General features: G+C 42.9%; 1 protein-coding gene across 5 annotated transcripts in view; it reads right to left on the reverse strand.

Moving 5' to 3' along the window:
* The window catches only part of GOLGA1 (golgin A1), a 41,846-nt gene that overhangs the window by 8,186 nt on the left and 8,921 nt on the right, over positions 1–24,739 (reverse strand). For 4 of the 5 annotated variants that reach the window (XM_036913962.2, XM_036913961.2, XM_036913960.2 and 1 more), the window contains 9 exons: positions 22,428–22,556; positions 21,934–22,103; positions 21,357–21,468; positions 18,104–18,229; positions 16,312–16,407; positions 13,673–13,768; positions 13,009–13,158; positions 12,414–12,509; positions 517–606 (listed from right to left, as the gene is read on the reverse strand). In XM_036913962.2, the coding sequence (XP_036769857.2) occupies positions 517–606; positions 12,414–12,509; positions 13,009–13,158; positions 13,673–13,768; positions 16,312–16,407; positions 18,104–18,229; positions 21,357–21,468; positions 21,934–22,103; positions 22,428–22,556 (1,065 nt within the window). The remainder of the gene's footprint in view (positions 1–516; positions 607–12,413; positions 12,510–13,008; positions 13,159–13,672; positions 13,769–16,311; positions 16,408–18,103; positions 18,230–21,356; positions 21,469–21,933; positions 22,104–22,427; positions 22,557–24,739) is intronic. The other variant, XM_057499022.1, reaches the window with a different exon arrangement.

Consider the following 24,739-nt stretch of genomic DNA (forward strand, 5'->3'; position numbering starts at 1 on the left):
CCTGAGTGCCTGCAATGAGCCCAGCAGTGGATACACATGACCTCATTACCATATCCTGGAAGGTGTGATTATCCTAGTCTTTTCAGAGGCAGCTTGAGAGACTTACCAAAGGCCTAGAGCCAGTTACCTAGAAGGTCTGGGGCCTCACACTGCACCTGTCTTCAAAGGAAGGCTTTCCCCACCCTTCCTGCTGAAAGCTCCACCGAATATGGTCTCTAGGGCCTGTAGGCAGGGATGGCTCCCTTCAGAGAATAGAGCCCAGTAGGTGATGTTTTTTCCAGGTGATGTTTATAACAATAACTGGCTATCAAAAATCAAAAAGGCCATCCTGTGGGGTGAGGATTTCTTTACAGCATTTTCCTCTCATCTTCCTAGAGACCTCAGGGGAATGACACAGTTGGCAGCATTCCTGAGACCTTTGTCCCCCCCGTGCCCTAGACAGACGGGGAGGTAATGTGGTCATCCTTGGGACTGAGGAGGGGCATCGCCCACACCTCAGGGTCGCCTGGGGCCTACCTGTTGCTGGAACTCTTCCCTCTGCTTCCGCACCTCCTCCAGGGCTTGAGCCATTGCCACACTCACAATTTCTCTCTGACTCCATTCGTCCTACAATCCAGCAGACAGGTAGGAGATTGAGCCCCAAACCTCTATTCCCATTTTTTTAGCTGCAGCCTTCACGTGAAGCCCACAGAGGGAGGGAGTACTGCCTTGCAGGCCCAGACTAACGCTCCTCTTCAAGGGCCCCAGGCTGCTCTCTAGCTGCAGTGCCTTCTGTTTTCCTCTGAGAACTGTCCTAGTGGGCCACCCATTGACCTCTGGAAATGGGCACATGGCTGATTGTTGGTCATCCTATGAACACACCAGTCAGTGTGCAGGCCAAGGCTAGGAGACCTAGAACTTGAAGAGCTGGTCTAATGAAATCAATGCAGGAAAAGAAGAAAAAGACTCTCAGGCCCATGGGAATGTAGTAGTGCACTGGAATAATTGGTTACAGAAAAAATAGTAAGCAATCACTGAATTTTAATAGGGTAAAATGTCACAGACTCATCAAAATTGCCCATTTTGTAGGAGAGAAAAGCTCTGAGAAGTTAAGTAATTTGCCTGAAGTCCTAGAGCTGGTAAGCAGCACAGCCAAGTTTCCTGTGTCTGAGCTCAGAGCCAAGCCTCTGGATGCTAGGCTCTCCCACGCACGGTATTTTCTAACATGAGCAGGGCTGCCTCACTGGACTTCCCAGAGCACAGGGACTGTCCCCTGACACACACACCAGGAGAATGATGCTTGGCTCACAAACCAGCCCCCAGACTTCCCAGGTGCCCATACACTGGTCAGTTATGTCTGCTGTTTTTGTTTACCCATAATCACCCTTTTCTGGGCTAAGAGAGTCATCGTTCCTATTCCCCATGCCCACCCTGCAATTCCTCAGGGCTCTAGTAGGGTTGCCAAGAATCTATGATACACCCATTTTGTGGCTTTAAGGATAAGCATATGATCCAGGCCTGGCCAATCACAGCACCTATTCCCTTTGGCCAAACTGCTTTGTCCAAAGGATGGCTCCGTCACCCAAGATGAACTAATCAGAATCCTTTTTTACATAATGAATCTGAGAGGGAGAAGCCCTCTTTCCCCTGGGATTGCTAAACTGGAATGTTAGCAGTGTGCAGCTGCTGTGGTGGTGTCCACCCAATCTGTAGGACACAGTCTACATCATGAGGAAGAGCAAGGACTAGAGCTGGGTGAGGGACAGGACAGGAGCAGCGTGAGGCAAGAAGGGAAGACCTGAGGCCCCTGGTTCCAATCAGCCAAGTCTCTCTGGTTCTGTGAGCTGCTTAACTGCCCCTACAGAATCTCCTTCCACTTACACCAGTACGAGTGGGTAAGAGGGAGATGTCAACCTCTGGCCAGTGGCATTCTGCCTCCTGCCATGGAGCTGTCAGAATGGACTTCCCATGAGCTCACCTCTACTAGAAAGGCAAACCAGTGCCTGAACTCAAGGGGCTAACAGTGGGCCCTTGAACTACCAGAAAACACCCCTCACTGGGGAGGCTCTGTTGATACAAAAGGAGCAAGAGGCTTCAGGCTGGGTGGGGATGTGAAACCCTGGCCCTGCTGCCCAGGTGGGGAGAGTGACAGGAGTGCTATGCCTCCACAGAAGCCCTTCCTGGGGAGGTTTGGAAGAGATGCTATGACTGCTGATGTGTAAGAGGATGGGAGGCAGTCAGTGAGGAGACAGGAAAGCAGGGCAAGAAAAAGCAGGGCAGGGCAAAAGCGCCCCCACAGCAGGAACTGCACTTGACCCTTGCCATCCACAGTCCTGTTGGACCCTCAGGGCAATCCTCTTGAGGTCAAGGGTTAACATCTTCAGTTTATAAAAGGGAAACTGGATTCCCTCAAGAACCAGCTAGTGAGGAGCACGGCCAAGTCTTATGTGACTCTGAAGTCTGTGCTCCTACTACTGAGCCACATACACTCCAGTGCCATGGGACGCGAGGATGACTGGCACAGCTCAGGTTTGCTGCAGGGGCCACCAGGCTACCTACCCATGTATGGCAGCTCTCTGCACCTGGAATGATTTCCCCAGAGGGGCTCAGGGAACAGCTGTTTTGAAAAATATGGACACAAACAATTCTGAATATGTGTGCACCTAAAAATACTGCTTCAACCTAAATGTCCATCAGTAGATGAATGGATAAAGAAGATGTGGTACATATACACAATGGAATATTACGCAGCCATAAGAAAAATACAGATCCTACCATTCGCAACAACATGGATGGAGCTAGAGGGTATTATGCTCAGTGAAATAAGCCAGGCAGAGAAAGAGAAATACCAAATGATTTCACTCATATGTGGAGTATAAGAACAAAGGAAAACCGAAGGAACAAAACAGTAGCAGAATCACAGAACCCAAGAATGGACTAACCAAAGGGAAAGGGACTGGGGAGGATGGGTGGGAAGGGAGGGATAAGGGCGGGGAAAAAGAAAGAGGGCATTATGATTAGTATGTATAGTGCGTGGGGGGCACGGGGAGGGCTGTGCAACACAGAAGAGAAGTAGTGATTTTACAGCATCTTACTACACAGATGGACAGTGACTGTGAAGGGCTATGTGAGGGGGAACCTAGTAAACATAATGTTCTTTCTGTAATTGTAGATTAATGATACCAAAATAAAAAATAAAATAAAAAAATAAAACAAACAAACGAACAAACAAAATACTGCTTCAAAATACTTGAAGCAACAACTGACCGACCTAAAGGGAGAAAGAGACAAACGCATGACCACAGATGAAGATTTAGCACACTCCTCTCAATAACTGATGGAACATGTAGACTAAAAACAAACCAAAAAACCCCCCAAATTTACAACCTAGAAGATACATGGGAAATTAGAACAATACTACCAACCAATTTGACTTAATTAGCTTGTACAGAATGTTCTCCCTAACAGCAGCAGAACACATACTCTTCCCAAATGCACTGAAATAGTGACCAGGAGAGACTATAGGCTGGGTCATGAAACAGGGCTAAATAAATGTCAAAGGACTGAAATCGTTTGGAGTGTTGTATGACCATAATGGTATTAAACTAGAATTCCAAGATAAACAGAGAACTGCGGATGTTTGAGAAGGAACTGCACCTCTAAATAGCCCATGTGTGCGGGTTTGCAGGTTATCGTGCCCTATCAGGCCTTAGCCGCCCGTTCATGCTTTGCTCCATGACGCTGGGCCTGGCACTCTGCAAAGTGCGCTCTGCTTGGCCAGCGGGCTCCAAACTAATCTCTGCACCAGGGAGAGCTCAGGGACTCAGGGGAGGCAAGAGCGAGAAAAATACCTCCTTCCTCAGCTTCCTGGTTCTGCGGCAGGGCTGCCTCACACTGGCAGCAGCCACATTCAGTGTACAGCTTTCCCAACGCCTGGGGCTGGATTCGTTCACTGCCCTGGTCCCCAGCACACACACCGGTGCCGTTGTGCAGCGTCCTGCCTTGCAGGTCAGTGACGAATCTGTGGCTTCTTCATCTTATCTCCTAACTTCCATAATCCCGACCTCTTCACTTTGTTCCCTTAGTCCTAGGGTTGCAAGCTGTTACCTTCCTGATACCTTTCAGTGTTTCAGCGCTGGCCTAAAAACTACCTCAGAATATAAATTCTCATTCAAATAACTGGGCTGGTTCCCTTCTCCTAACTAGACCATGAATGACACACCATCAGTCTGATTTTGTTTCTTCCTGCTCTTCATTCTTTTTTACCTCCTCACATCCTCCCTACTTCTATCTACAATTTTCCTTCAGCTGGAAGATGCTCTTTAGTACATCCTGTAGTGCAAGTCTGCTGGTGATGAATTTTTTGTTTTATTGTTTTTTTTTGGTTCTTCTACCATGCTGTGTCTGGGTATGGGTTTTTTAATTTATCCTGTTTGGATTTGTAAGGATTTTTAAACCTGTATAACTTGACAGTTTTCATCCATTTGGAAAATTCTCGGATTAAAGATGGCAGCATGAGAGGTGAGACAGAGGCTTCCTCCTAAAACCACATATAATACAAAATTAATTACAACTAATCCTGAAAGAGCAACAGGAAAGAGAATTGCATCAGATTGCATACACCTGGAGAAAAGAGCAGACCTCACGGAACAGGGTAACGTACCAGAGCTGTGGCTTGGCAGGACCCAAGCCCTTCCCCCACTCCAGCACACCAGTGGGAGGAAGAGAAATGGAGCAGGGAGGGAGCGGAGGCCTGGGACTGCTGAATACCTAACTCTAGAGATCTGCTCTGGGAGCACAAACCTATATGTTTGCATGGTACTCTTGAGATTAGGGGGTTGGAAAGCTAAGACGGGCAGAATTCCTGGAGAGACTGAGATTCCAGCCACTTGTGGAAAGCAGGAATCCATATCTGGCTACTCTGGGACAAAAGAAAGATGGGCAGTCTGAGAGACTTCCTAACAAGGAAGCCCTTAGCAAGAGGGCTGCTAAAGGGGCAAGGATTGCACAGAGCTTACTGCTCAGGAGAAGGGACAGGTAGACAAAATTGTCTGGGGGCACTCTGCCCAGCAGGTTCCAAACTTTCACAGTCTTCAAGTGCTCCAGCTCCCTGGCTGGCTAAACAGCTCCAAGGATCCCCTCCGTGATACGCAGCCTACTGCACCTTTCTCCTGGCCAGACTCACCTGGCTTGCAAACCGGCAAACCCTACACTGGCATTAGGCCAGTTAGAGGGAAGATCTGTCTATAGCAACTACAAACGCAAAGCACAGAGGCTTATTTATACCTGCATGCTTGGCCCACTGGTTCAGGCAGTGGTGTCAGGCCTAACAGGTGGGAAGCAGGAAACAGCTCTTTCCTCCCCCGAGGCACCAACACCACTCCCCTGCGACCCCCAACACTGCTTCAGGGGCTGAGCAGCTCCAGAGAGTAGAGATTCTGGACACTGGAGGGTGCCATATACAAATATGAAATGCCAAAGGAACCTGGTCCAAAGTAAAATTATTAATAAAACTCCTGAGAAAGATTTAAATGACATCAACATCATGAATCTTCCTGAAAGGGAGTTCAAAATAAAAATCATTAACATGCTCATGGAGGTACGGAAAGATATTCAAGAACTCAGGAATGAATTCCGATCTGAGATCCAATTGCTGAAGAGCACAATGGAGGGTATTAAAAGCAGATTACATATGGTGGAGGAGACGATAAATGAAATAGAAACTAGAGAAGAGGAATACAAAGAAGCTGAGGCACAGAGAGAAAAAAGGATCTCTAACAATGAAAGAATATTGAGAGAACTGTGTGACCAATCCAAACAGAACAATATTTGCATTATAGGGGTACCAGAAGAAGAAGAGAGAGAAAAAGATAAAGTGTCTTTGAGGAGGTAGTTGCTGAAAACTTCCCCAATCTGGGGAAGGAGATAGTCTCTCAGGCCATGGAGGCGCACAGATCTCCCAATACAAGGGACCCAAGGAAGACAACACCAAGACATATAGTAATTAAAATGGAAAATATCAAGGATAAGGACAGACTATTAAAAGCAGCCAGAGAGAGAAATAAGATCATATACAAAGGAAAGCCCAGCATGCTAACATCAGACTTCTCATCAGAAACCTTACAGGCCAGAAAGGAGGGCCATGATGTATTTAATACAATGAAGGAGAAGGGCCTGGAACCAAGATAACTTTATCTGGCAAGATTATCATTTAAATTTGAAGGAGGGATTAAACAATTTCCAGATAAGCAAAAGCTGAGAGAATTTACCTCCCCAAAACCATCTCTACAGTGTATTTTGGAGGGACTGCTATAGATGGAAGTCTTCCTAAGGTTTAATAGCTGTCACCAAAGGTAATAGCATATTAAGTGAGTTAAGTTACACTCTTAGATAGTAAGGAAGTTAACATTGAACCTTTGGTAACTAAGAATCTAAAGCCTGCAATGGCAATAAGTACATACCTATCGATAACCACTGTAAATGTAAATGGACTGAAAGCACCAATCAAAGGACATAGTCACTGAATGGATTAAAAAACAAGACCCATCTATATGCTGCCTACAAGAGACTCACTTTAAAACCAAAGACATATACAGCCTAAAAGTGAAGGGATGGGAAAAGATATTTCATGGAACGAATAGGGAGAAAAAAAGCAGGAGTTGCAGTACTTGTATCAGACAATATAGACTTCAAAACAAAGAAAGTCATAAAGGACAAAGAAGGACATTACATAATGATAAAAGCGTCAATCCAAGAAGAAGATAAAACCGTTATAAATATCTATGTGCCCAACACAGGAGCACCTACATATGTGAAACAAATACTAACACAATTAAAAGGGGAAATAGAATGTAATGCATTCATTCTAGGAGACTTCAACACTCCACTCACTCCAAAGGACACATCAACCAGACAGAAAATAAGTAAGGAGACAGAGGCACTGAACAACACAATAGAACTGATGGACCTAACAGACATCTACAGAACTCTACACCCAAAACCAGCAGAATACACATTCTTCTCAAGTGCACACAGAACATTTTCAAGAATAGATCATATACTAGGCCACAAAAAGAGCCTCGGTAAATTCAAAAAGATTGAAATTGTACCAACCAGTTTCTCAGATCACAAACGTATGAAACTAGAAATAAATTACGCAAAGAAAATGAAAAATCCCACAAACACATGGAGGCTTCACAACATGCTCCTAAATAACCAATGGATCAATGACCACATAAAAACAGAGATCAAGCAATATATGGAGACAAACGACAACAATAATTCAACACCGCAAAATCTGCGGGACACAGCGAAGGCCGTGCTAAGAGGAAAGTATACTGCAACACAGGCCTACCCAGGAAAGAACAATCCCATATGGGCAGTCTAAACTCACAATTAACGAAACTAGAAAAAGAAGCACAAATGAGGCCCAAAGTCAGTAGAAGGAGGGACATAATAAAGATTAGAGCAGAAATAAATAAAATTGAGAAGAATAAAACAATACACAGAAGCAATGAAAGCAAGAGCTGGTTCTTCGAGAAAATAAACAGAATAGATAAACCCCTAGCCAGACTTATCAAGAAAAAAAGAGAATCTACTCACATAAACAGAATCAGAAATGAAAAAGGAAAAATCACTATGGACACCACAGAAATACAAATAATCATTAGAGAATACTATGAATAATTATATGCTAACAAACTGGATAACCTAGAAGAAATGGACAACTTTCTAGAAAAATACAACCTTCCAAGGTTGACCCAGATAGAAACAGAAAATCTGAACATACCAATGACCAGGAAGGAAATTGAATTGGTAATCAAAAACCTACCTAAGAACAAAACTCCTGGACAAGATGGCTTCCCAGCTGAATTTTATCAAACATTTAGTGAAGACCTAATATCCATCCTCCTCAAAGTTTTCCAAAGAGTAGAAGAAGAGGGGATACTTCCAAACTCATTCTGAGGCCAGCATCACCCTAATACCAAAACCAGGCAGAGACACCACAAAAAAAGAAAATTACAGACCAATATCCCTGATGAACATAGATGCAAAAATACTCAACAAAATATCAGCAAACTGAATTCAAAAATACCTCAAAAAGATCATCTATCATGATCAAGTGGGATTCATTCCAGGGATGCAAGGATGGTACAACATTCGAAAATCCATCCATATCATCCACCACATCAACAAAAAGAGTGACAAAAACCACACGATCATCTCCATAGCTGCAGAAAAAGCATTTGACAAACTTCAACATCCATTCATGATAAAAACTCTCAGCAAAATGGGTACAGAGGGCAAGTACCTCAACATAATAAAAGTCATATATGACAAACCCACAGCCAACATTATACTTAACAGTGAGAAGCTGAAAGCTTTTCCTTTAAGATTGGGAACAAGACAAGGATGCCCACTCTCCCCACTTCTATTCAACATAGTACTGGAGGTCCTACCCATGACAATCAGACAACACAAAGAAATAAAAGGCATCCAGATTGGCAAGGAAGAAGTTAAACTGTCCCTGTTTGCAGATGACATGATATTGTACATAAAAAACCCTAAAGAATCCACTCTAAAACTACTAGATCTAATATCTGAATTCAGCAAATTGCAGGATACAAAATTAATGTGCAGAAATCTGTGGCATTCCTATACACTAACAATGAACTAGAGAGAGAAATCAGGAAAACAATTCCACTCACGGATGCATCAAAAAGAATAAAATACCTAGGAATAAAGCTAACCAAGGAAGTGAAAGACCTATACTCTGAAAACTACAAGACACTCATGGGAGAAATTAAAGAAGATACCAATAAATGAAAACATATCTCATGCTCATGGATAGGAAGAATTAATACTGCCAAAATGGCCATCCTGCCTAAAGCAATCTACAGATTCAATACAATTCCTATCAAAATACCAACACATTCTTCAATGAACTTGAGAAAATTGTTCTAAAATTCACATGGAACCACAGAAGACCCCAAGTAGCCAAAGCAATCCTGAAAAGGAAGAATAAAGCTGGGGGGATTATGCTCCCCAACTTCAAGCTCTACTACAAAGCCACAGTAATCAAGACAATTTGGTACTGGCACAAGAACAGACTCATAGACCAATGGAACAGACTAGAGAGCCCTGATATAAACCCAACCATATATGGTCAATTAATGTATGATAAAGGAGCCATGGACATACAATGGGGAAATGCCAGCCTCTTCAATAGCTGGTGTTGGCAAAACTGGACAGCTACATGCAAGAGAATGAAACTGGATTATTGTTTAACCCAGACACAAATGTAAACTCGAAATGGATCAAAGACCTGAATGTAAGTCATGAAACCATAAAACTCTTAGAACACAACATAGGCAAAATTCTCCTGAGTATAAGCATGAGCAACTTCTTCCTGAATGCATCTCCTCAAGCAAGGGAAACAAAAGCAAAAATGAACTCATGGGACTACATCAAACTAAAAAGTTTCTGTATGGCAAAGGACACCATCAACAGAACAAAAAGGCATCCTACAGTATGGGAGAATATATTTGTAAATGACATAGCCGACAAGGGGTTAACATCCAAAATATATAAAGAACTTACATACCTCAACACTCAAAAAGCAAACAACACGATTAACAAATGGGCAGAGGATATGAAGAGACAGTTCTCCAAAGAAGAAATTCAGATGGCCAACAGACACATGAAAAGATGCTCTGCATCACTAATCATCAGGAAATGCAAATTAAAACCACAATGAGATATCACCTCACACCAGTAAGGATGGCCAGCATGGAAGACTAAGAACAACAAATGCTGGTGAGGATGTGGAGAAAGGGGAACCCTCCTACACTGTTGGTGGGAATGTAAGCTAGTTCAACCATTGTGGAAAGCAATATGGAGGTTCCTCAAAAAACTTAAAATAGAAATACCATTTGACCTGGGAATCCCACTCCTTGGAATTTACCCAAAGAATACAACTTCTCAGATTCAAAAAGACAAATGCACCTGTATGTGTACCGCAGCACTTCTTACAACAGCCAAGATTTGGAAGCAACCTAAGTGTCCATCAGTAGATGAATGGGTAAAGAAGAGGTGGTACATATACACAATGGAATATTATTAAGCCATAAGAAAGAAACAAATCCTACCATTTGCAACAACATGGATGGAGCTGGAGGACATTATGCTCAGTGAAATAAGCCAGGCGGAGAAGGACAAGTACCAAACGATTTCCCTCATTTGTGGAGTATAACAATGAAGCAAAACTGAAGGAACAAAAGGGCAGCAGACTCAGAGACTCCAAGAAGGAACTAGTGGTTACCAAAGGGGAGGGGTGTGGGAGGGTGGGTGGGGAGGGAGGGAGAAGGGGATTGAGGGGCATTATGCTTAGTACATATGGTGTGGGGGATCACGGGGAAGACAGTGCAGCACAGAGAAGGCAAATAGTGGATCTGTGGCATCTTACTACACTGATGGACAGTGACTGCACTGGGGTATGGGTGGGGACTTGATAATATCGGTAAAGTAGTAACCACATTGTTTTTTCATGTGAAACCTTCATAAAAGTGTATATCAATAGTACCTTAATAAAAAATTAAAAAAAAAAAGAAAATTCTCAGCCATTATCTCTTCAGTGATGCTTCTGTCTCATGTTGTTCATTTCCTTCCTGTCCCCCACTGACACGATAAAATATCTTGCAATATTCTGTATGTCTTTTATCTTTTCTGTATTTCAATCTGCCCTTTCTTCCATTTCACTAATTCTCTATTTAGTTCTAATCTGGTGTTATACTGACTCATTACTTCTGAAAATTTTTTTTACTAAGGAATAAACTGAACATATTTAAAGTGTGGAATCTGATGAATTATAGTGAAACCATCACCACAATAAAAACAGTGAAAGCGTTCATTAACCCAAAAAGCTTCCTCAAGCCCTTTTGTAATCTACTGCATTGAGCTTCAGCTATTGCATTTTTCAGAAAGTTCTAAAATTCTAATTTGATTCCTTTTAAAAAATGCTGTCCTTTATTACAGTTTCCCAATCTCTGCTGAAAATTTCAGCTTTGTCTTTTAAGGTCTTAGACACAGTAAGTGCAGTCAGCTCTCGGCCTCCTAATAGCCTCTCCTGCTTCTGTACTTGCCTCTTTACAGGACCTCCTCCACAAAGAGCAAGAATGATCCTTTAAACACAAACTTCTTCATGGCTTCCCTCCCTCCCTGTCCCCCACTGTTCTCCCTGAGCTCACTCAGCTACAGCCGTGCTGTCCACTGTGCAGTTCTCTGAACAAACCAAACCTTTTTCTGCCTCAGAAACTTTCTACTTGCTGTTTCCTCTGTCTGGAATATTCCTTCTCTGAACATTCACAATGCCGGCCCCTCTCATTACTCAGACCTTGTGCTAAAATATCACTGAAGCCCTCCCTCAAGAGCCTTTTCCTCCCTACTCTCTGTCCTTCCCTAGATTCATTTTCTTCATAGCATTTATGACTATTTATCACTTGTTCATTGTCTGTAGTTACAAGGTCCACAGGGAGGAAATGTCTGTTTTGCTCACTGCCACACCCCAGCACCTACAATCGTGCCTACAGGTACTCCAATGTTTGTTAAGGAATACATGAAAAAATATCTCAGTCCACAGTACAAGCCCTCCCACAATGCAGCACATTGCATTAGCACCTATAGACCTTAGCAGTAACAGTTACTGAGTGCAGACCCTCAGCTATGGATGTTCTCAGAGAACATCTTTCTCAAAAGATCCACAAGGTCTCTGTGTCATGACCAAGCTGAGCAAGTGTTGCAATGATCCATTGTCTAAGAGTTGCTATGAAAGAAAACTGGAGCCTGGAGGCCAATAAGAAGGGGACAGAATCTCTTTCCTCTGCATCTAGCTATGTCCCAGGAATGAATAGGGCAGCATCTTACTGAAGCACCAAGTGCTCAGAAGGGCAAGAGGACCAAACAGCAGACTATTCCTTCATGTCTGTACATGGTCCCTGATATAAACAAACAAATAGGGTTCCTTTTTTAAGGCCTTGCTTTACTAGTCTCATTGGAAAAAATCAGCAAGTGTCAGAAAAATCTGAGCATTACTTTCAGGCAGCTGTTGACAACGATACAGAGGAAGGGTTAGGCCTTCATGGTGAAGCGAAGTCAGATCAGCACTGCCTCTAACTAACAATGGAACTTGAGCAAATCACTTCCACTCAGAATCTCAGTGACATTTACTGCACAATGAGCATAATTCTTCCTACCATCCTTGGTAACTGAGGACTTAATGAAGTGACAGTTTCTAGAAAATGCCTAACAGAACTGTTGGACAAATGTTAGTTCCACTCCTTTTCCACTCTGAGTATAGAGCTTTCACTTGGCCACTCCAAATATACACATAAGAGACACAACACATTTGTGAAACTCTGATTCAGTTAGGTAAATACCTTTAGCTTCTTTAGTTCAAGTTGGTGATGTTGTAAAGAATGTTCACATTCATTCTTACTTTCTTTAAGGGCTGTGTTTTCTTGCTCCAGCTCTCTCTGCAAATTGAGAAAAGCATTTATAAAATGGAAAAGTCTTTACCATACTTCCTCTGGGCACTGTCCTACAGACAGGGAACCTTTTAAAAAATGCCTCCATTGTCAGTGCAGGGGTGGGAGATGAGAGTGGAGGCGGGGTCAGAGAGCGAGCCACCCGGCAAAGTCCTCTCAAGAAGGAACATGGCAATGAATTCTGAAGGATGGAACAGGGAGAGGGACCAGGCAAAGGGAGTGCCACTGGGGGGAGTCAATTTTGGAGAGACAGTGGGAAGAAGCTGAAGGACTGGTCAGGAAGCAGTGAGGAGCCCTAGTGCAGCCCAAAGAAAAAGATAAGCCATGTATTTGTGTTTCAAAAGAAGCCTTTTTACATCCAGTCTCATAGGCAGATGTCTTATTGGAAAGATAAGAACTGCTCCAAAAAGTGGTCTCTTAGTTCACGGGGGTGGTCTTTTTCCTGTCCAATTACTTGGCAGCCCAGCCCATTCCCTTCCTCACTCACCACCTTGTGCTCTGCGGCCGTCTGGCTGGCCACCCGTGCCTTCTCGAGAGCAGCGAGCTGGGCCTCCAGCGCACAGACACGCTCCGTGCACTGCTTCTCTCGAGTGAGGACCTGCTGCTGCGCGTGGCTCTCCTCCTCGTGTGCAGCGGCCTGCAGGGGTCCCAGAAGAGTCAGTCACGGTGGCAGTGGGGGCCTTGCTCTGTTTCTCAGTGACCCAAAGATTGGTGTCCAGTGGAAATAACTCCTTCCTGACCTTCTGTGGCCTGGGGGGGCTGCCAAGGTCCCCACCCACAGCTCTGCCTACTGCCCCTGGTCCTGGCTTGTTCAGGATTTGGAGTGTGAAATTGGTGTTGGTGCTGGGGAGACAGCACTGGGCAGCACCAAGTCCTAAGACACAACCTTCCTTCACCCTGCTCAGGGTTCCTTTGATGGCCGGGGCTTTTCCGTGGGAGGCAGGACAACAGGTGATGAAGAACAAGGGCTTTGCAGGTCCTGACTCCCTCTACCTGCAGCTGCCTACTCCCCTGCTCACATCAGCACAACATCTGTATCTAAGGGCAGGCCCAGCTACCACTCCAGACGTTGGGAATGAGTTGGGGGCAGCTGCAGAGGCATAAGGGGAGGCACCAAGGGCCTAGAACACAGCAGCCACACAGTCACTCACAAGTGCCTGAATCTGTGCCTCCTGAGCTGCCACGACGCCACCACTCTGCTTCAGCCTCTCCTCGGATGCCTGCAGGCTCTGCTCTAGCTCTCCCACCTGTGTGGCAAGTGGAGCACCCTCTCATCCAACAGAAGCAAGGTGGCCAACAAGTGGCTTCAAACCCAAATCGATTTAAATCATAGAACAGGTACATCACAGAAAAATTTTAAAGAAAAGATATCAATAAGTCTACAATTATAAAACAACAAAACCCTGGATTTTCTTCCAATCTGTTTTTTTTCCTTCCAATCTGTTTTTATGACTATTTTTGGTTTTTACAATTTTATAAATGACTCTAAGACTTTGTATTTTTCCTCCTCACTCAGGTTCCCTTGCATTCAGACCTTAGATCCATTCCTTAAAGGCTGTTTTATAATTTACTGAACCACCTCCTACTGTGTTAGAACTTCAGTTGTTTTCCACTTTCCCATCTAAAATAATGCATCAGTTAACATCTTCATGCAATATTTTTTTTACCTGGTCTGAATCACTTCCTTAGAATAGATGCCAGAAGTGGGATTACTGTTATGATACAAATTTAGGTCCCACTCATTCCACAAACACTGGCCAAGTCTGACCCTGAACTAGGACATGAGGCTGGTCCAGTGGACAGCACTGTCCAGCACTGAGCAAGACTTGGCTCTCCAATTTCTCTTATGAAGTCCTCTTGTTTGCTGAACAAGATCTGACCTTAGGGAACTTTATTACTAGAACATAAGCACAAGGAAGGCTGCAGGCTTGTCGAGAAGAGTTGGGTACCCAACGAGGGAAGGATGTTAGGTCTCGTGGTCCCTCACAGACATTAGCCACGTAAGATTTAACTGAAACAACCCCATGAGAATAGTGTATTTCTGCAGACAGGAACAGTAATGTTACTTGCCCATGATCACAGATTTTAGTAGTGGTAGAGCCAGGAGTGAAACCTAGCTTTTTTAACTCCTGGGTTTAGAAAATATCTACCCAAGTCCCAGAGCTCAAAATTCAGATCCTCAAAAGGTTCAGCACAGAGTTATCATATGACCCAGCAATTCACTCCTGGTATATTCCCAAGAGAAGTGAAAGAAACCCTCAAAAAAACCTTGTTCATAGCATTACATTATGTCCACAACAGCATTCTCTATAACCAAAAGGTGGAAATAACCCAAATGTGCATCGATAAATGAATGGATAAACAGAACATTGTATACACTTACAAGGTAATGTAAGCCTTAGAGAAAGGAATGAAATTCTGACATATGCTACAATATGAATGAACCTTGAAGACGTTAGGCTAAGTGAGATAAGTCAGACACAAAAGGACAAATATTGTATGAGTCCTCTGATACGAGGAACCTGGAGTAGTCAAGTGCATAGAGACAGGAAGTAGAATGGTGGTTGCCAAAGACCAGGGAGGATAGAATGGGGAATTATTGTTTTAATGGGCACAGAGTTTCAGTTTGAGAAGATGAAAAAATTCTGGACATGGATGTTGGTGATGGTTGTACAACAATGTGAATGTACTTAACGCCACTGAACTATGCACTAGAAATGGTTGAAATGGTAAATGTTATGTATATTTTACAAGAAGAAAATGGTTATTCAGAAATACTTAGAACTGAATTACAATAAAACAAAGTTGTATTTAGAGAAAAATATACCTTTAAGCATATTTATCAGGAAATAAAGATTTTTAAAATGTGCTAGCATTTGCTATGGTCTAAACATTTGTGTCCCCTGCCAATTCATATGTTGAAATGTGATGTGATGTGATTTTTTTCTTCCAATCTGTTTGGAAGGCCTTGATGTGATGGCATTAGGAGGTGGGGCCTTTGGTAAGTTCTTAGGTCATGAGGGTGGAGACCTCAGCAATAGGATTAGTGCCCTTAAACAGAAGGGCCCCACAGACATCCCTACCCCGCTTCACCACTTCACTCTCATTAAACTGGCAAAAATGTAAAAGGCTTGGAAATGCCAACGCTTGAAAAGATGGAAATGCAGATATGGGAACCCTCATACATGCTGGAGAGGTAAAGCCAAGTGCAGCCCTTGTGGGGGCACTCCTGTCCTGTTCAGTCACATCAGGTCATGGGCACTGTCCAGCCTCCCTCCATATGGTCACAGGGAAAAGGATGTTCACTGCAGTGTCACCCATGGGGACAGGAAGAAGGCAATCTGGATGTCTAGCATCTAGCAGGTAACTACAGTAGAGTAGATAAGTACAATGACGTGGACACAGGCAGAAGGGGGAGCAGTTCACAGTAACAGAGGAGACGTATGTAAAGGTCTATCAATTATATAAATTAACAGGTGCACAAAAAACAATGCCACCCATTTTAAGGTAACCCAACAATAAAAGGATCTCTCTTAACCACATTAGAATGTTTTCCTATAGGAGAGAGAGGGATGGGGATAAAAGAGAAAACAAACAAGAGAACAACTTTGTGGGGGACAGTGATGGCAATGTGGCAATAAAGAAGACAACAACTAACTCAACTCCATATAAGTAAGATCCACCACAGTCCCTTCAAAAGAAAACCTCCGACCCAGGGGGACTCTCAGCCACAATGTCACCCAGCCAGGTCACCACCTGGACCCAGGGATTACTGGGGTAAGTCTAGTACCCGAGTCTCCAGCATGTCTATGGTCTCAGCCTGGCTGCCTCTGGTCGCCAAGGGCTTCGGCCTGGTGTCCCCCAGCGTCTGCTCAGCAACTGTTTTCTGGGAGTTGAAAGAAGAGTGGAAGAAAGTAGTTATTTTTCTATTGAATAAATATTGATATTTACAATATACTATGACTGGTGCGAGGCACATGGGAAACAAATACGTTAGAAAAAATAGCTAATGAGGCAAAATTCATATATAATGAATTATACAAAGGTAAATTTCTAAAATGAAAGTCCCTTGACCTTGAAGCTGGGGCAAAAGACTAAGAGAAAAGTTATATAATAGGATGCAGTAAGTGGCCACCAAGAAGCCGCACAGAGCAGGAGCCACTCATTGCCTTGGGCAGTGGGAGCCTTCCCAAATCACAGGAGGCCAGGGTGGGAGCACCCAGGCAGAGGGAAGACCAATGCAGGAGTGAGACCACCCGGGACATTCGGGGAGCTGCAACCTGCCAAGCTGAAGCAATAGTGGATTCAGGTCAAGAACTAAGACTAGAAAGTTAAGGTCAGATCATGAGAAGCTTTTTATGCTGCAGAAAGGAATTTAATTTATTTCTGTATACAATATTTTTTAAAGTGGGAGTGTCCAAACACTAGCATTACATTTATTTAGTGGGGAAGTTGTTAAACTTGGGGACTTACTCCAGGCCTAATGAAATCAGAATTTCTAGGGGTAGGGCCAAAGATACACACTTTAAACAAACTCCCCAAGTAACTCCTATCACATTAAACTTTAAAATAATGATGATGGCACAACAGTAATGATTATAATATTAATAGCTGAAATATACTGCGACTTACCATGTTCTAAAGCCTCAGTCTAAGCACTTCACATATGGTAACCCATTTAATCCTAATAACGATTCTTTGTGTTTGGTACAATTATTAACCCTAGTTTACAGAGGAAAAAGCAAACACAAAGAATTAAGTTACTTGCTCTAAGTAAAAAATTAGTAAGTGGAAGAGGCAAGATACAAACCTAGGCAAGTCGAATTCTGGAAATCAATTTATACCCCCAGGAACCCACGTTATACTCCCTGTAGACTGCAGGCGAGGGGTGGAAGATGTTTAAGGGAGTGATATGGTCAGAAATGTTGTTCAGGAAGATCAGTTTGGCAGTGAGCGTGACAGCCTGTCTCCGAGGGTGAAGGAGGAGAGACTGATGCTACGCAGGCCAGTCTGGAGACTAACAGAGACTAAGCTAGAGCTGCTGGAAGCCCTGAAGTGCAACAGTGGCAATAGAGATGGAGCTATTTAGCTGAAACTGACTGAAGACAGAAAGTGAGGGTCTCATCTAGGCCCAAGGCCTTGGCTTTGTCACCTTTTGTCACAGAGAGGCCAATCACTGGGATACAGAGAGGAGCAGAATATGGGCAGACAATGAGCTCAGACCTAAGGAGAAGGCAAGGTCACCCACACCACTGGGCAAAAGGCCTATCTGCTCAATAGCCTCCCTCCGCTAAGGAGAGGCCACCTGCTGCTCAAGGCAATTCCAGCTCATGCTAAAAGCAGATGGTAACTATTTCTCTTGGTCAATGGAATGTACAGAAGGGTGGAGGATGAGAGCAGTAAGACAAGACTGCCCAAGTGGCAAAAATCACCAGGTGCAATTTATCAGTGATCAGGATGCTAATGTTCATATGTGTCTCTGAACAAAGCTCTCCCTGTCTTGAGGAAAACATGTTCAAAACAGGTGACATGAGGCTGTTTCTGCTGTAAAAACACAGGCCAAACCAGAGAGACCTAGATACCTCTTTCAGGATTTCCCATACATGTTCTTCCCCTGGTAAGTTCTGCTCTAGTCTCTTCTCCAAGGATGCAACCTTCTCTTGCAAATCTGTGATGAGTTTTTCTTTCTCTTGAGATTCAGCAGTGGCCTGCAGGTGAAAGCAGAGATACCATTACTCTGTAACACCTTTCTCTCCCCTCCCTTCTCCCCTTGGACCATCACATTCCCCTGAAAGTCTGTTCTCAACTGCATCCTAGAACATACAGCCAGGAAATCTTCCCTGAAAATGGGACATAGAAGATGTAGTGTCAGAACCCAGCACCACTCAGACATCCAGTTCAGACTTAGTGTAGCAAGAGGCAAACACTCATCCCCAATTTATGCAACTGACAGTCAGGGAAGGAACAATGTTATTACCTCCATGGATCTAGCCAGGAGTCTGGGAAGATGCTCCCCCTCTTTAAAATAACCAGATTGTACTGTCAGGATCAATCAGCTACAGGAATGTTCTTCCTCCCACTTCTCATCAAACACAGATTTAATTCTTTTAACAGAGTCCAACATGACTGATGTCTTTACTCCAGATGCCAAAAACCAGCAGAGGTTATCCCACTCAAGCAGCTCCCAGCCAGTCCTAAAATGACCCACAGAACAATGCTCCTGAAAATGTGGGGCTGGAAGAAGCAGTAATGATGCCAATGTTGCTGCCTCATGGCTGAATAGAGAACTTCTGAAACATGCGATAATATTCACCCTGGCTCACAGCACAGGGACCACAGCAGAGCCACTGTGCACCTCCTCCCTTGGCCCCAGACCAACACCAGCCCACTTTATTTCTGTCTGTCTCTTTAGCAATGATGGCAGTGGTGGTGGCGGCAGACTGGGACTTTGTTCCTTCCACTTCTACCAACCTTCAAAGGCCACTATCAAAGCAGAGGTCCCAGGAAGCTTTGTTCTTAGATCCCCAGTGATCCTTGCATCCACTGAGGATGCCCATTCTCCTCTCCCACCAAGTTTGTGTGGCATTACTCCCACTTGATTACTTGTACCTCCTCACATATACTCTGCTTCACCTCATGCTTCTGTTGCTTCACCTCAGGCTATAGACTTACATGGTCAGCTTGGAACCTAGCCAATCGCTTCTCGGAGTAGATGTAGCAATTTGGGCCTAGGGCTTTAGGAAAAGGACTTCTTCTGAACTCTTACAAGGGTGGTAACACAGGTAGTAGCAGGAAAGTTTGAAGAACAGATTCAAGAGTCCATAGTTCAATAAACTTTCATAAAGCCTGTACTATGTGTATTCTTCTGGGGATACAATCAGACACAGTTCCTGACCCACAGAAACATGGAGGCTGGTGGCAGAGACAGATATACACACAATTACAAAATAATACAATCTTGCTGCAACAGAGGGATGTACAAGGTGCTATGAGATATTAGAGGCAGAAGGGATTAACTATTTGGGGAAATCAGATTCGGACTCCTAAGCAGGAGTCCAGACAGAAATGGATGGGAGTGGAGCTAGCACTCTGAGTAAAGTAGCATGTGCCAAGGGGTAACAGACAATGGCCAGGAAGCTAGGGGAAGAGCTGAAGGAAAACATTTTGCAGAGCACAGAACACAGAGGGAGAATGTGATAGGAAGAAAAACAGTTTTGGCTGTGATGACCCACCTTCATGGCTCTCTCACTAATAATGCAACAGTAATAAGGTACAGCAGGGAACAGTAGCAGCAGCTACAGTCTGCAGAGCATGTGCAAGCATTTCTCACTACTCCCAGTCCTTACAACCACCCTTCACTCTGCCCGTTTACAAGAAAATGAAACTTAAGAACGAGCCTAAAAACATACACCTTAGTGATAGATTAAGGACTCAAACTCAGGTCTCCTGGATCCAAAGCCTGTACTTGTTCTACTACATGTAATATGAACTTAAAGAGATACAAGTGACTCTTCCCAGTGAAAACCATAAGAAAAAACATGTCTTGTATAATTCATGGTGCTGGGCAAAGTTAACGACAGAAAAAGAATCAGTCACCATTTTCCATTTAGTTTTCTTGTGCACCATATTCCACATGGAGTCCCCATCTCCACTCTGGCTGCTTTACTTCAGGCCTTCAACACCAATATGCTATGGCCAACATCATACTTAAAGATGAGAAACTCAAAGCTTTTCTATTAAGATCAGATACAAAGTGAGGATGCCCCTTGAAACTACTCCTTTCAATATTGTCATCTATGTAGAAAATCCAAATAAATAAACAAAAAAACTCCCAGAATAAGCAACTATATAGCAAAGTTGCAGGATATAAGGTTAATATATAAAAGTCAAATGCTTTCTTATATACCAACAATAAACAAGTGGAATTTGAAATTACCATAGTCACTCATTCATGTTAAGGTAAATTTACTGGGTGAACCTTGGGAGGCAACAAAGCCCAGAAGAATGAGAATGAGTTTGAGAGTAAGACTTGGGTTACAACCCAGCTCTGTCATTACTCTGCAACTCTCAACAAGGTAGATAACCTCTCTTAGTTTGCATTTCGTTATCTGTAAGTATGCTACTACTTAGCTGGAAGGGGTACACAGACTTCTGTTCACACAAATCTTACTGTACTGTAATGATGTCACTAAGTCTCCATTGCACTGGAGTTAGCAGTCCTCAAGGGCTGAGGGCAGGGTCTGTGGTACCACCTGCTAGGGGGTATTCTGTCATATGAGCAGAAGGGCCGGATTGTTAATGCCTGAAGGATGTTGCTGGCATTAAGAACCTAAGGGCCAGGAAAGCTAAATGTCCTGCAATGTAAGGGACAATCATACAATACAAATTGTTCTGCTCAAAATGGTGGTAAGAAACACACCACTGAAAAACACTACAGTCAATAGTAGTATTTTTAATTGTTCATCTTTATAGTATTACGTATATGCTTTTGAACAAATTGGATTAAAGCTAGGTATGTCAAAGGTACAACCGGGCCATGTAAACCACAACTGTTAGGTTTTCTTATGCTCAATACATCATTTAGTACTAAGACATATTTGAGTAGACCAAATGGTGTGCTTTGAGAATTCCTGTCAGGACAATGCTGACCTCTTCTGTTAAGCAATCCTTGTTTAGCTGTGTGTCCACTTCCATCTGAATGCAGCCTAGCTAGACCAGGAACTAGGGCAATGAAACACAGAAGTTTTGGCAGCCACCCTGAGGCAGAAATTTCTGACAGAATTTGTTTTTACCCCATTCATGAATCTGAGGAACCAAGGTCCACTCCCTACTTACCTTTTGCAAATCAATGGAAAGCTGCTGAATGAATGCTTGGAGCTCTTGTTCTTTTTGCTCCAGGACTGTGATCTTGATTTCTGCATCTGTTTTTGAAGCTTTCACATGATCTCTTCAATGAAAGAAAGCAAACAATAAACACATTTGGATATTTCATTTAAGACACACTCTTGCACAGGAAAAATACAGATGGTTCTTTACATGTCAGAGCTGCAAACATTAGCCATGTGAAGGTTATCAATGGAGAAGACTCCTGGCTCTTTCTGAAGCAGAATCCCAGAGAAAAATTCCACCCAGGTTTAAGTGAGAAATCTTGATCTGCCTTCAGTTACTGAACAGCTTACAGTCTGAATTGCTTGGTAGGGCTGGAGGGTCCTCAGGTTAGGCAAGTGAAGAAGAGTGAGGGTTTTGGGGGAGGGAGGGGGTCTGAGCCCTAGAGAGGTAAGGATAAGTCCAGAAATGTCTGTCAGGACTGAGATCAGAGAGGGATTGAAATGAGCAGTAGGAAAGGCAGGTGGGCTAGAGCTGGAGCTACACTAACACCTCTTCCCGCGGGCCCCACAGACCAAGCGAGAACCTCTGCTCTTCCAGCGTTGAGTAGTGTCTCTGCAACTCCTCTAGCTTCTGGCGAAGGTCTGATGACAGCTGACCAGAGGTCAGCAACTCCTCCTGGGTGTGAAGAAGTTCTCTGGTTCGTGCCTCCAACTCTTGCTCCATTTTCCCCAGACTTTCTTCTTTTTTTAAAAGCTGTTACAAAGATAAAAAGTTTCACTGGACAATTATTAAGAAATATATATATTTAAAAAATCTGGACAAATAAACCAAACTTTTACAACATTTTATGTGACCTTGTATGGGGCTTTATATGCCCAGTAGTTAAAAAAGAAAGAGAAGGAAAAGGCAATAGATTTCGAACAGAACTCTTCCATTTTAATAAACTGAAAAACACAAACAGGATTAATGTCAAAGACTACTAGGGCATGTTTATCAGCAATGAGACAGTGATGACTAGCAAAATCAGAGTGATTAATCATCTATTCAGCATTTAGCTACTAAAACAATAATGCGCACCATGTGTTTGACTTTACTTAGTTCCTGCTGCTGGAACCCCTCTAATTCATCCATTTCATCTCTCCTTTGAAAAAGATTCAAACTCTGGTTCTTCATCTCCTGTAACTGAGCTGTCAGAAACTTCTTCTCCTATTTGGAAGAAGATGACATCAACTCAGGTCACTAAGACATTAGAAATCCGTATTACGTAAGCAGAATTCTGAATAAAGGAAAATCTTAAAGAAATCTCTTGTCAGTGGACAATACTAAATTGATAATAGGAAGCTTTACAGTAATATGACCTATATGGCATTACCCACAAGTTCTTTTAAGTTAAAAATAAATGTTTTTTCAATGACAGCTGTGAATAAGGGGAACAAGAGCAAGAATTACTTAACACTTAAAGTTCTTAAATGTGATCAGCAATCCCAGATACCCATTTTACACATCTACTTTAAGTGACACACTGAACTGTCTGAATAACAATAACTGGAATATGACGGAATGCCATTAAAAAACTAGATGTACTTAAGTAGAATTGATTTCAGTTACCAAGTTCAGTTAGCAAGTCAACAAAAATTAGACATGATTGGGGTCAGCAGGTTACAATTTACTAAATGACAGTTTCCCAAGATAGATTCTCTCAAAGACAAACCCTATTACAGTTTCTAATTCTTGATTGAAAGGAAATTAAAACAGTCTAAAAACAACACTTTCAAGAGTCACAATGGCATCAAAGACCTGCATGAATCTCTCATTACTCTTTCCCAGTCTAAAATATTTCCCATCCACTCCTTTGTTGGGGGTGGTGGTAGGGGAGAAAAAGAGTTCCCTTACTGAACTGAAAGAGGTTTTTTTTAGTTCAACGGATCCCCTTTCACCATAATTTTAAAAGATAAAAAAATAGTCCAATGAGAATTTCAATTGTTACTATCTTAAGAGTTTCTTTTAAGACAAGAAAATTTTAACCTAACCCCTATCTCCACACTTAAGGAATCATCATTAGCACCATGTTTAGAGATTTTTTTTCTAAAACACAAGTTTCTCTGGGAGACGGCTTGACTTTTCTGTAATTCTTTCCTTACATAAATATGTTAAAGCATTCTGATAGCTTGATAATCACGTTTCTACAGAGCACCAAAAGAAAATCACTGGTTTAACTTTTGTGTTTTATCCCAAGAATGGAGCAATAATAAATTCAATCTGCTTAATAAAATTAACAGTAAGTATATTTTGAAACTGAATATATCATCTAAGAAATAATTTTTCTACCATAAAGAGTAATTTAGGAGTACTCCATGAAAACAAGGAATTAAGTGGGTAGCAGCATATAATTCAGGCTGTGGAAGCTAACTATTGATTATTTTAAATTGAAGTGTTTTTCTGGAGAAGATAAGTAATGACTCTATAACATCTGACTACGCTGATGGATAGTGATTACAATGGGGTGCGGGTGGGGGAGACTTGATAATATGGGTGAATGTTGAAACCATAATGTTGCTCACATGAAACTTTCATAAGACTATGTACCAATGATACCTTAATAAAAAAAAGAGAAAAAAATAAATTAACTAATTAAAGTGTTTTTCTAATTGTAGGTTTGGAATTTCATTTTCCTGTTCATGTGTTGCAACACAGTGTTGCACAAGCTATGGTGCTAGAATAATCAGTTTTCCTCATCTGTGTGTAGCCAAGAGGTTCTTGTATCTGCTCAATGTTGAGCCTTGAGAAATGCCCTCCTTCCCCCCAAAATTAGGTAACATACCTAGTGTACCACAGTGTCAATCAGGACCCCAGCAGGAAATACATGGCAGACTCAAATTAGGTATTTTCAGAGATTTTAATAAAGGGACTTTTCAAAGCTGTGGGTGGGGTAAGAAAACCATGAGATAATGTGCTAGCGACAGCTGAGCATGAAGGGGCGAAGGAGCAAAGGGATGATGAGGTTACAAGAAACCCAGGAAGAGAAACTATGTCAAGAGGGAAAACCAAAGGTAAACCAAACTGGAGCTGTAACTTTTGGCCATGGGATACAGCTAACCTGAGGCGATCCCGCATGAAGAAGACTGGAGGAATAAACATCCCAACCACATTCTTTTTGGTGTTCCCCACTGGCAGAACCCAATTCAAAGCCGGAAGGCAATGGAACCCTGCTGACGCAGTTCCTCTCAGAGGACGCAGCCCACAGAGGAAGGTGAGAGAGAGGCAGAGAGCATATTGTGAGGGACAAATAATAGGTATCCAGCATGCCCACCAACAAAGGGAAGACATGAGCTTTTCAAGTCAGTGTCTAATCATCCAGGACCCCGCTTCCAAGAGGTGTTACGGCAATC

This window comes from Manis pentadactyla, chromosome 3 (genome assembly GCF_030020395.1).
Source record: "Manis pentadactyla isolate mManPen7 chromosome 3, mManPen7.hap1, whole genome shotgun sequence".
NCBI lineage: Eukaryota > Metazoa > Chordata > Mammalia > Pholidota > Manidae > Manis > Manis pentadactyla.